The sequence below is a fragment of the Salvelinus alpinus genome, chromosome 31 (genome assembly GCF_045679555.1).
Source record: "Salvelinus alpinus chromosome 31, SLU_Salpinus.1, whole genome shotgun sequence".
In the NCBI taxonomy this organism is placed as follows: Eukaryota; Metazoa; Chordata; class Actinopteri; order Salmoniformes; family Salmonidae; genus Salvelinus; species Salvelinus alpinus.
The window spans coordinates 35,259,275-35,271,101 of NC_092116.1; the positions used below are offsets into that span (position 1 = coordinate 35,259,275).

The 11,827-nt window shown below is 41.3% G+C and overlaps 1 protein-coding gene and 1 long non-coding RNA gene across 3 annotated transcripts; one reads left to right on the forward strand and one right to left on the reverse strand.

Moving 5' to 3' along the window:
* Positions 1-237: 237 nt before the first annotated feature.
* LOC139561573 (uncharacterized) lies at positions 238-3,896 on the forward strand. Its single transcript, XR_011672165.1, has 3 exons — positions 238-632; positions 2,527-2,623; positions 3,148-3,896. It is a non-coding gene; the product is annotated as an uncharacterized lncRNA (long non-coding RNA).
* A 1,699-nt stretch (positions 3,897-5,595) lies between these two features.
* LOC139561549 (ladderlectin-like) lies at positions 5,596-8,730 on the reverse strand. Of its 2 annotated transcripts, none has more exons than XM_071378766.1 (6): positions 8,620-8,730; positions 7,635-7,700; positions 7,394-7,494; positions 6,806-6,982; positions 5,966-6,074; positions 5,596-5,825 (listed from the first exon to the last, which is right to left on the reverse strand). In XM_071378766.1, exons 2-6 carry the CDS (start codon positions 7,690-7,692, stop codon positions 5,734-5,736), a joined length of 537 nt encoding a protein of 178 aa, XP_071234867.1. In that variant the 5' UTR covers positions 7,693-7,700; positions 8,620-8,730; the 3' UTR covers positions 5,596-5,733. The 2 variants fall into 2 exon arrangements, with proteins under 2 accessions (XP_071234867.1, XP_071234869.1); XM_071378768.1 differs by having other exon boundaries at positions 7,635-7,697; positions 8,620-8,712.
* Between the last annotated feature and the right edge of the window lie 3,097 nt (positions 8,731-11,827).

Sequence of the window (11,827 nt, forward strand, 5' to 3'; positions counted from 1 at the left end):
ATAGGGAGCCATTTGGGACAGCCTTGGTGGGTCCCTAAGGGGTGTAGTGGCCCATCTCTGATACAGTGATTTGGGGTGAATACAGCTCATCATTAGCTAACAGACAGACAGCAGGGTTGGCAGTTAATTCAAATAGAACACAGTTCATTCAAATGAATTCAACATTCCAGAGTTAGCTGGTGACATCACAATGATGACAAGAGGTTTTCCTGCTCATTATTTATCTCCTTCTGAAATGTCATTGTGTTTCCAAGACATTATAATGCACTTCAGACTACATCTTCATCAGCTTCAATTAGGTAGAATGAAGTATCTTCATAACCATATTGTGACCCAATATGCAGCACATGAATGTGTTACAGAAGTTGAATACGTTCACTTTGAATTGACCCCAACCCTGTCAAACAGGTAGATATCGGACAGGTCCAGCAGGTTTTGGGCTGGACAGAAAGTATGCGGAGGGTTGAGAGAGAGAAAGATTGAGAAAAATAGAGGGAGGGGTCTGACTGGACGGGTCCTTAAATAGGAGTTGAGGGAGAGGTAGAACTCAACACATGCAGGACAGAGAGAGACCCAGTGAAGACCTTTGAAGATCTCTGAAGAAGTGAAGCTACAACTGAAGACTTCAGAAGGTGAGATTTCAACATCTGTTCATCTAATACTGTACCTGTCTATGTCCCAACTGACCTCCTATTCCCTTTGTAGTGAGCTACTTTAGACAAGGGTCCATATTACCTTTGTGGCCCTGAGCTATTCTCTATGTAGTTCACTGTGGGCCCTGGTCCAAAGTAGTGCACTACATAGGGGATAAGAAGCCATTTGGGAAGCATCCATGTTCCTGTGTGCAAGGAGAATCTATTGTAAGTGGTTGAAGAGATGATACCTGGGATCACCAGGACCGAGTTGGGAAAATGCTGCCTTAGCAGTTGCATAAGTTTTGTAGCTTACACAGGGTTTCCTTAACCTCTCTGTCACGGATCCCTCCAGTACTGTTGCTCTTTCCGTGCACCGGTTTCGGAGGCCAACGTCACCGGCCTCTAGGAACTGAACTGTGTCATTGCCCACACCTGGTCCACATATTCTCCCCTGAATAGTAATTGTATGTTTGTGCCCTTTGTTCTCAATTGGGCTGTCGATTTATTGTTCCAATGTCCATCGGTCGTTGGTCGTGTGAGTACCTGTGCCTTGTCGTGTTGGCTTTCATGCCACTTGTATTGTGCATAGATGATTACGGGTCTCGTCCCGTGTTGTATCATTGTGCGCTTCTGTTTTCGGGTCTCCTCCTGTGTATTTATTCGAGCTACTCCTCGCTCTTTTGAATGGGTTTCAGCCCTGTGTTTTGTATATGTGATTTATGCTGCAGTAGTTTATGTGTCGGGGGGCTAGTGGTTAGAGTGTTGGACTAGTAACTGAAAGGTTGCAAGATTGAATCCCCGAGCTGACAAGGTACAAATCTGTCGTTCTGCCTCTGAACCCACTGTTCCTAGATCGTCATTGAAAATAAGAATTTGTTCGTAACCGACTTGCCTAGTTAAATAAAGGTCAAATAAAAAAATATAGGTCTATGAGGTGTGGCACTATGATTTGAAGAAGTGGCCCAAAAAAAGGTATGTGCTATTTCTTGAATTCCACTGGGCATCATTCACAACTGATGGGCTAACATTGTCACCCATCAGACTATTCTTGATTTAATCTGGTCTTTAAATGTTCTAAATGTGTGAATTTTATTTTATTTAGAATGGACAATTATCATGTAAACAGGGGCCATAGGTGAATTTATGTTTTGGCAACTAGATGGCAGCAGTGTATGTGCAAAGTTTTGCATTTCTATTAAAAATGTTGTATAAAGTATGCCCAAATGTGCCAAATTGATCAATATATACATTTTCAAATAGATAACTGTACACTCTCCTCAAACAATAGCATGACATTTTTTCACTGTAACAGCTACTGTAAATTGGACGGTGCAGTTTGATTAACAAGAAGTTAATCTTTCTGCCCGAATAAGACATGTCTATGTCCTGGGAAATGTTCTTGTTACTTACAACCTCATGCTAATCACATTAGCGCACGTTAGCTCAACCATCCCGCAGGGGCTACACCGATCCCGAGGTTGACTGAATTGGAGAATTTAGTATGTGTGTGTGTTTGTGTGTGCGCACTCGTGCTTGTGTGAGATCCCAGACCCATTATAAACTCACCACTATTCCACTACATGACCCCATCTGATCCTAGACCCATTATAACCTCACCACTATTCCACTACTTTGCCCAATCTGATCCTACAGCAGGCTGAGAGCCTGGGAGAACTGGACGCTATCGTTCATCACACCTTGTAACACTTCTGCTGTAAAATCTCATAACCCAAGGAGTTCTCTGCAGCTACCACCACAACATCTATTTTCTGTGATTTATGTTCCATTTCTGCGGTACAGTTGGTAACCATGGCTATGAATGCTAAGAAACCAACCTTACTGAAACACATGTTATTCCTATCACTCTCTATTGGCCTCGGCATACTCACAGGGAGCCTCTCAGGATCCCTCTAAACTGGACCCATCTTCCTCTACGACTCTCTTCACTGCCTATGAAGTATCCTTCAGAGAAAATGACTCAAGTAAAGGTGAAAGTCACCCAGTAAAATATTACTTGAGTAAAGGTTTAAAAGTATTCGGTTTTAAATATACTGAAGTATCAACATTAAATGTAATTGATCAAATATACTTAAGTATCAAAGCAAAAGTATAAATCCTTGCAAATTCCTTACAATAAGCAAACCAGACGGCACCATTTTTTAAATTTATTTTTATAATTACGGATAGCCAAGGGCATACTCCAACACTCAGTCACAATTTACAAACAAAGCATTTGTGTTTAGTGAGTCTGCCAGGTCAGAGGCAGCAGGGATGACAATGGACGTTCTCTTGCTAAGTGCGTGAATTGGACCATTTTTCTGTCCTGCTAATCATTCAAAATGTAACGAGTACTTTTGGGTGTCAGGGAAAATGTATGGAGTAAAAAGTACATTATTTTCTTTTGGAAAAATATAAATAGTAAAGTAAAGATACCCCCAAAAACGACCTAAGTAGTACTTGAAAGTATTTCTCCTTAAGTGCTTTACACCACTAACTAATGGCCCGACAACAGGATCTCTTGTTGGGTTAATGAGGCAACTAGTCACACCTGTGACAGGTCCTTTAAAAGGAGAGGTGGAAGAGGTAGACCATAACTCACAGACAACAGAGAGAGAGACACCCAGTGAATCCCTTGGAAGAGTGCAGAAGGTGAGAGTGCATCATTATTTAATAGACTATCTGCATCTCAAATGGTACCTAAATGTTATGTGGCTCTTGTCAAACTTAGTGCACTATATAGTTGTGCCATTTTGTGGAGTGGTTCCCTGAATAAAAGATTTTAGACTAATCTGTACATTTTCAGTAAATGGTTAGTCTCTGACAATCTATATGCTTCATATTCTCTTTGTAGTGCATTATAGGCCCTCGTTAAAGGTAGTTCACTACATGAGGAGCCATTTGGGAAGGATACATATTCCTGTGTGCCAGGCTAATCTATTGTATGTGGTTGAAGAAATGATACCTGAGTTTTGGCAGAAGACTAGTAGCACCGTGTTGCCCATACTCGCTTCTTGGGGTCCTCAGTACTGGATTTAGAAAATGCTGCTTTGGCAGTTGGTTAAGTTTTGTACCTTACAGTGTGTTTCCTTAACCTCTCCTCGAGTTTCCATAGCCATTCCAGATTTAAAATGCTCAACTAATCTTTCTCTTTGAATCACTAACCTTAGATCTTCATCAGATGACACTCATAGGACTATGTTACACAATACATGTTTTGTTCGATAAAGTTAATTTAAATGCAAAATGTTCATTTCACCATGTTCAGAAATGCCTCTGAAATTGCAGAGCCACGTCAAATAACATAAATACTCATCAACTATGATGAAAGATACATGTTTTACACAGAATTAAAGATACACTTGTTCTTTATGCAACGGCTGTGTCAGATTTCAAAAAGCTTTACGGCAAAACACAACATTAAATAATCTGAAAACGGCGTTCAGCCACAATAGCAAGCCATACAGTTACCCGCCAAATTATGCAGTCAACAAAACTCAAAAAGCATAAATCTAAAACTAACTTTGCTGATCTTCGTCGAAATGCACACCCCGGACTCCCACTTCCACAAGAAATGTTCGTTTTGTTCGGTAATGTCCATCATTTTCTCCATTTCTGCTTTTTGTGACTCCTGTCTTTGGCTGGAAAAATGAGTCTGATTTTGCGGTGACCTAACAATCGTTTGTGGTGATTTCGCTGAAAAGCCTATTTGAAATCGGACACGTTGGTGGGATTAACAAGATTACCTTTAAAATGGTTTGAGAGACATGTATGTTTGAATGTTTAAATTTGGCCCCCTGCACTTCCACTGGCTGTTGTCATATCGATCCCGTTAGCAGGATTTCAGCCATAAGACATTTTTACTGAAAAATGGAAAGTGCAAGGAGAGGTTTGTTCCTTGTATGATCTAAATAATTGTTTGATACCATCTATTTTCCAATCTTACACAGAAAATATTCCCAATTCAATGGATAATGAGGTAAGATAAGGTTAGCTGTATTGCGTGCAGAAGACTGAACTGCTCACTTGTCTGCAGGTACACAGACAAGGCATGTCAATTGGAATGTAACACAGATCACATCCACCTCTTCAATTAATACCACATGGACCTCTACGTTATGGACAAGGTATTATAACTATTAGCAAAAGTTGTCCCCACAAAAACCAAGGTATCAAATCTGTCGTGAGCTTGTTTTGTTAATCAGTATAATAAAAATGTTAAGGGTTGACAGACTTCAACCTCCCTACACCACTGATGAATGTAACTGGAATCCTGTTTGATGTTGCAGTGCATGGTGAGCATTCTGGCTACGGATAGAGAACATCAACACCCCAGATATAAAACATTGGACTTGAAGCTCCGCTGGCATTTCACCTCATGATTAAATTTTTTCTTCAAGGATCACTTACAAGGGGTTCCGCCTAGTTACTATTTGAAGAAACCCTAAAGGATACTCCAGGAACCTGCGACTGAGTGGCACAGCAGTGAAAGGCACTGCATCTAGGTGCAAGAGTTGTCACAGTACCTGGTTCAAATCCAGGCTGTAGCACATTCAGCCGTGATTGAGTCCCATTGGGCAGCGCACAATTGGCCCAGCGCCGTCCGGAGTAGGTGGTCATTGTAAGCTAGAAAGTGGATTTGCCTAGGTGAATATAAACCATGTATTTTTAGAGTGGTGACAAAAAACAGGCATAATGCTTAATGACCTTCTCAGTTCTATATAACACGATTTATGAAACAAATATTCATTAACATATCAACCTTCAGTATCTGAAACATATTGCGTAATTTCACAGGTGTACATTTACTAAAAATGATGCACAATGACAGTTATGTCCTGGTGGCACAGTCGAGCATGGCACTTGCAACATCAGGGTTGTGGTTTTGAGTCGCACAGGGGACCCGTAAGAAAAAGTACTAACTAAAACGTATCATTCATGTTGAATAACTCATGAGACAAAATAGTGTCCACATTTTATTGGCTGCAAACAATTCGTCAACATTTGTGTAGTAACTGAGACTTCATTTAACAGCAACGAAGTATTTGACGTTACAATGAAGTATTAAGGATGCAGACACTACAGAATAGCATTGCTGCTTTTAATGTATAGTCTGGCGAAGAGGCAGGAGTCTCAGGGAGCACACCGAGGGCAAGCTCCTTCCACATATTTCATTGTGCCAACACTTTTGAGCTGAAGACGAAACACAACCGAAATATTCAGCTGTACACCGATAACAGTAGGAAAGTCTACATGAGAATAAATAGTTAAATGAACTAGGAATAAGTTTAATTTGATGACTGGATTAGTGAATGATACTGGGCTTATTGTACCTCCAAAGTTGATATGAATACAAGTCTTTCTGGCACCAGCAGCGGGCCTTCCTTTAGCCCAGTTCTGGTGATCAAAGTCGGAGCCATCGCTCCAGAACCACCGCCTGTCCTGAGGGGGGAAAGTGGGGTTTCAGAATACAAACTAAATGTAGTCCTTTCTATTCCACCTGCAAACAACAGTTAAAGCTACCACTACTTCAAAACCATCCGACTGGGACTGTTGCTTGTGTAAAGAACATGGAGCCTAATCCTCACATTTGCAATCATCCCAATACATTTCAAAGACCATAACTAGTCTACAACTGTTGAAGCTAGAAACCCCATACACACGTTTACAAGAAGACTGTCTGAAATATATTACTTTGAAACTAGAACCGTTTTAAATGTATAAAAGCCTCCTACTGAAGTTGACAGTTAAATACATTGAAGTAATTTAGTAGATTCATCTAGAATGACTTACAGGATCAATTAGGCTCAGGGTGTTACTGAAGGGCACATCAGATTTCACACAGTGAGCTCTGGGATTCAAACTAGCAGCCTTGCCTTTATTGGCCCTATGGTCTTAACAGCGAGGCTTCCTATCTCCTGGGCACTCTTGATATTTTATATGGAACCCATTACAGTAGCTGTTGAAAAGCAGCATCTACTCTTCCTGGGGTCCACACAAAGCATTAGGCACAGCACAGACAGAACTACATCAACAAATTACAGGTAGCCTACATGCCACACCTAACGTTTACATTTATTTAAACCAGGTTTGCTGTTCACTTGAGCAATTTGAGCTGGAACGGCGTTACTTGCAATAATGGCTCTATATGACGCTGTGCTTAATGGTCCCACCTTAACAGAATTAAATCCGCCAATCCAGGTAGGAGGGAAACCAACAGTCTTCACCAAGACCAACGCCTGTAGAAACTGATCCTCCTCGGAGCTGTGCACAGATGCCAGGTTTGCGCCAAGGTACTTCACAACGTTGGGTACAGACACCAGTTGATCACCAAGGGACACACAGTGCCTCTAGAGAAGAAAGTCTTTATTTAACTAGGCAAGTCAGTTTAGAAAAATATTATCTACAATAATAGCCAAGCAATTAACAAACACATTTCATCTATTAGTCAGTCGGCCAGCCTAGCTGAGAATTTGTCTTCTGGACTCTCAACCAAATATTGACCATCACAACTAACTCCCTTTTAAAACATTTCTTAAAGATACTAGTTCATCTCTGTCTTAAGCCATTTCCTGTGGGTCCCAATATACAGGAGGCACAACACACTAAATATTCAATTTATAGAAAATTCCCATCTTAAAGGGAAGCTCAGTATTTCACATCAGTCATGTGTTGCCGTTTAAGAAAGTATCACCTTTAACGTCAGAGCTAATTTCAACAACACTTCCCCTATAAATTCACAGTAGATGTAAGGGTGATACCTCTGCTTCAGGCCAGCTCCTTGTAGCCTTTACAAACATTAAGCAGATTGATCCATATTTGGTCCAACCGGAAGGACACAAGTCTTCTTCTAGAATTGAATCTGTAAGGAGAAGTTACATGTGGATTTAAAGGCTATTGGAGACAGAACTACAAATCACAGCTACAATTTTATTTGTAGATCAGTCAGTCACCTCTGCTACAAGAAAAATACAGAACGAGTCAAGAAAAGTGGACCCTTACTTGCATCTCCCAGAGCAAAGGCAGCACTGAGAAGCAGAAGACTGGTCAACATGGTCATGGAGTCTCCTGAGAGAATGAAGCCATCAAAATCACAGATTCAACTCCATACAGTAGATTAGAACAGGAATATGTCTGCTTTCCTAAACACCAACCTAATCCCTAAGAAGGACTGAGGAGAATTTCTGGGCAGGTAATTCTCACCACTCAGACAGGAGTAATAGAGTTCTAGTTCCCAAATGTAGAAATGCCCTGCAGCTTTGGCTATTGCCAAATGTCAGAATACAGGCATTACGGTTGAACCATTTTCCATTCTGGTTCTTTTATTATCCAACAAAAAATAAAAAGCAGTACACAAGGCTGGCAGGTAAGGCTTAGTGGCTTGTAACACCAGTAGGTAAGGTGAAATGGCCATCAGGAAAGGCTGTGATAAGACGTCGTGGTGCTGGAGGGTACACACCACATTAACATACGACTGACCAGTAAGCTACACCACAGCCCAATATTAGACCTATTAATTAATGAAGCAAGATCAAAGGACATTCCATAGCAACAGCTAGCAGAACATGGTTCAATGAGGTACCTGCTAGCAGCATGTGTCCCACCTCTGAAGATCAATCCATAATACACTGGATGGTTCTGATTAGTCACCATGTACAGCACTGATCAATAACTACATTAGTTTTGAGAGGGGGGGGGGGGTGAAAGTAAAAACAGCATTTCATAGTTCCTTGTTCACTGAGACACAGTGCAAAAGGCAACCGAGCAGAACAGTCTACAGGATTATAGATGTAAGACACATTCTGCTAGCAGGGATATTTTGGACCATGTCTCATCTCACAAGCTGTAACACTTCACTTACAGTTATATTAAAGGTAGCTAGCCCAGTATTAGACTCCATAACAATACACAAGCTAGGATGAACAGGATATTATGTCACAACGCAGGAATTTAAAACCATAGAGACGTTACAATAGCAGAAACTTACTTTAGCCAACCAACAACAGGAACAATAAAGAAACTGGGACACCACAAACACTGAACAATCCCAGGTTAAACATGCGGATTATATACCATAAGAATGGAAGAGGAATTGGTGATTAGCAGAGTGAGTTCAGGTGTGGTGAGTCAGCAGGAAAGGGGCGTGTCCAGAGGGTAATTGGGAGATTGTGGAATTAGCATTATCCTTCAAAACAAGTGCACTACATGTGTCCAGGGCAACATATTCACTATGGGCTCTGGTCAAAAGTAGTGCACTTCATAGGGAATAGAGGGCTAGTCGGGATACATTCACATACAGTATTAGATGAACAGATGTTGAAATCTCCCTTTCTGAAATGCCAGTTCTAACTCTCCCTTTGGCTGAGATTGAGTCCTACGTCTCCCTCCTCTCTTTTTTAAGGACCCATGCAGTCAGACCCCTCCCTCTCGAGTTTGGTGAGCAGGTTGGTGGAGATGGCGGAAGCAAAAGTGTCATTTGAAGTTGAAAGCAGGTTGAGTACAGTTAGTGAGAAAGATGAGTGGAGAACAGTGGAGTCCAAGAATGGAACAAAAAGGGTTCAAATTGTTGTGGAAAATGAGTCTGATTAATCGTTGTTTGTTGGACTACGTGATGTCATCACGTAACCATAAAGCGTCAATCCTTTAATTATAAAAGCAAAGGGTTTTATTTTGATTTGTATTATGCCCACTGCATGCAATTCTTTTTTATAATGTAGCAGGCAATTGTTACATATTTTTTCTATGCAAACTCTCTAAATGTTGACAAAAAAAATAAAGCTGGAGGTCTGGAGGAGAGAGAGTGAAAGTAGGACCAGGGTTTGTGTCGTAGGAGAGGAGGCGGGGAGAGAGGTATGGGAGAGGGGATAGGTTAGAGGAGGAAGGGAGAGAGGTATATGAGAGAGGAGAGGTTAGGTGAGGAGAAGAGAGGAGGAAACATGATGGGTCAAGGTGTTAAAGGGATATTGTGAGATTTTGGCAATTTAGCTCTCTTTCTTTAGTTTTGAAGGACGTTTTTAAATGAACTACTGTAGCTTCAGCACAATTATTAACTATGAGATCGGGTGGCGCAGTGGTCTAGGGCACTGCATCGCAGTGCTAGCTGCGCCACCAGAGTCTCTGGGTTCGCGCCCAGGCTGGGCTGGGTTCGCGCCCAGGCTCTGTCGCAGCCGGCCGCAACCGGGAGATCCGTGGGGCGACGCACAATTGGCATAGCGTCGTCCGGGTTAGGGAGGGTTGGGCCGGTAGGGTTAGGGATCCTTGTCTCAGTATGTAAAAAAAAAAATGAAATAAAAAAATAAAAATGTATGCACTCTACTGTAAGTCGCTCTGGAAAAGAGCGTCTGCTCTTGGCCGGTAGGGATATCCTTGTCTCAGTATGTAAAAATATAATAAAATGTATGCACTCTACTGTAAGTCGCTCTGGATAAGAGTGTCTGCTAAATGACAAAAAAAGATCAGATCCCAAAGACTTCTAGTCATTGTGCTGACGCTAGTTAGCGATCCCTGGGAAAACTACCTTCAAAGTCCTTCAAATTGCATGCAGAGACAAAATCTGATTCTGGGTAAAATACAAAATGGTTTTAATTGCCACAATATTGCACTATCCCTTTAAGGAGGAAATAGCACCGGTTCCAATCCAAGTGCCATTTATCAAACTCCAGGCGGTGCTATGGTCAGATGACATGAAAATAGAGCTCTTTAGTCATGAACTTCAGTGGTGGTTTTGGTGTGGAAAAACAGAAGCATGTGCAGAGAAGTACCTCATACCTACAGTAAAATATGCTTCTGCATCTTTAACGTTTATGAAGTGATTTTGCTTCCCTGGTTCTGTGGCCCTTTTTAAGCTCAACGGCATCATAAACTTTATCAAGTACCAGGACATTATAGCCCAACTTACCACATTAGCTGACTTACCTAGTTAAATAAAGGTAAAATAAAACATATAGGCCTATGGGCTCAGCTACATGAGGTGTGGCACTATGATTTGAAGAAGTGGCCCAAAAAAAGGTATTTGCTCTTTCTTGAATTCCACTGGGCATCATTCACAACTGATGGGCTAATATTGTCACCCATCAGACTATTCTTGATTTAATCTGGTCTTTAAATGTACTAAATCTGTTAAATTTGTTTTGATTTAGAATGGACAATTATCATGCATCTGTCTCGAAACAGGGGCAATAATGTATTTTTTTGTTTTCTAATTGTAGATGAAAGGCGTTGGAAGTAAGATGTAGAAGACTGACTGTTGTCTTTACTGTACTACAGGAACTGACTCACATTCCATTCAAATGAATACATGAAGAAATCCTGATATTAAACTGTTGTTTTACTTACTTCATTGTTGGTGTGACATGTTGAACAATGTATCTGAACCAGTTCATTTCTGGGAAGTGGAGGAAGGACTAGGACTGTTATGGTGATTGTATTACCACCACACCGGCAGTTACAGGACATGAAGGCAGTTAAATTCCACGTGACCATGTAGTAGTTAGGCTTCTCCAAGCTCTGATGCTGCTGATGGTCATTAGTAGTCTACCACACTTGCTAACTGCCTGGTACTCAGCACTCTATTGTCCCTCTAATCACTCTGACATCAACTCTGATTGGTGGAAATCAAAGATGGACAGCTGAGAAGGGGGTTGACCTATACGATATAGAAGGTCACTTTCTCAGTTTAGGTCTTTAGGTTCTACTCTGTCTGCCCCTTAGATAGCACCCTATCCCCTCCGTAGTGCACTAGTGTTGACCTATACCCTACGTAGTGCACTACCGTTGACCAGAGCCCTATGTCAAAAGTTGTGCACTATATAGGGAATAGGGTGCCATTTGGGAGACAAGCCTATGTAATATATATATATATATATATATAATGGTTACGATCACTCCTCTTAATCCTGGTCCATGGGACCCACAGGGGGTGCAGGGATTAGTTCCAACCCAGCACTAACACACTCGTTAACAGCTATAGTCAAGGTTTGATGAATAGTTGATCAGCTGTAGCCAGTCTGTTAGTTAGTGCTGGGATGGCTCTAAACTCTGCACAGGACCAGGGTCGTCCACCACTGATGACATCACTTCCGTGTTGACCTTGACCTTCAACCCTTGTTTTCCTGGTACTAACGTGACACAGAAATAAAGCATTGATTCAAGACTTTGTCTGTGTGTGTGATTTGATTGTTTTTTCACAAACCATG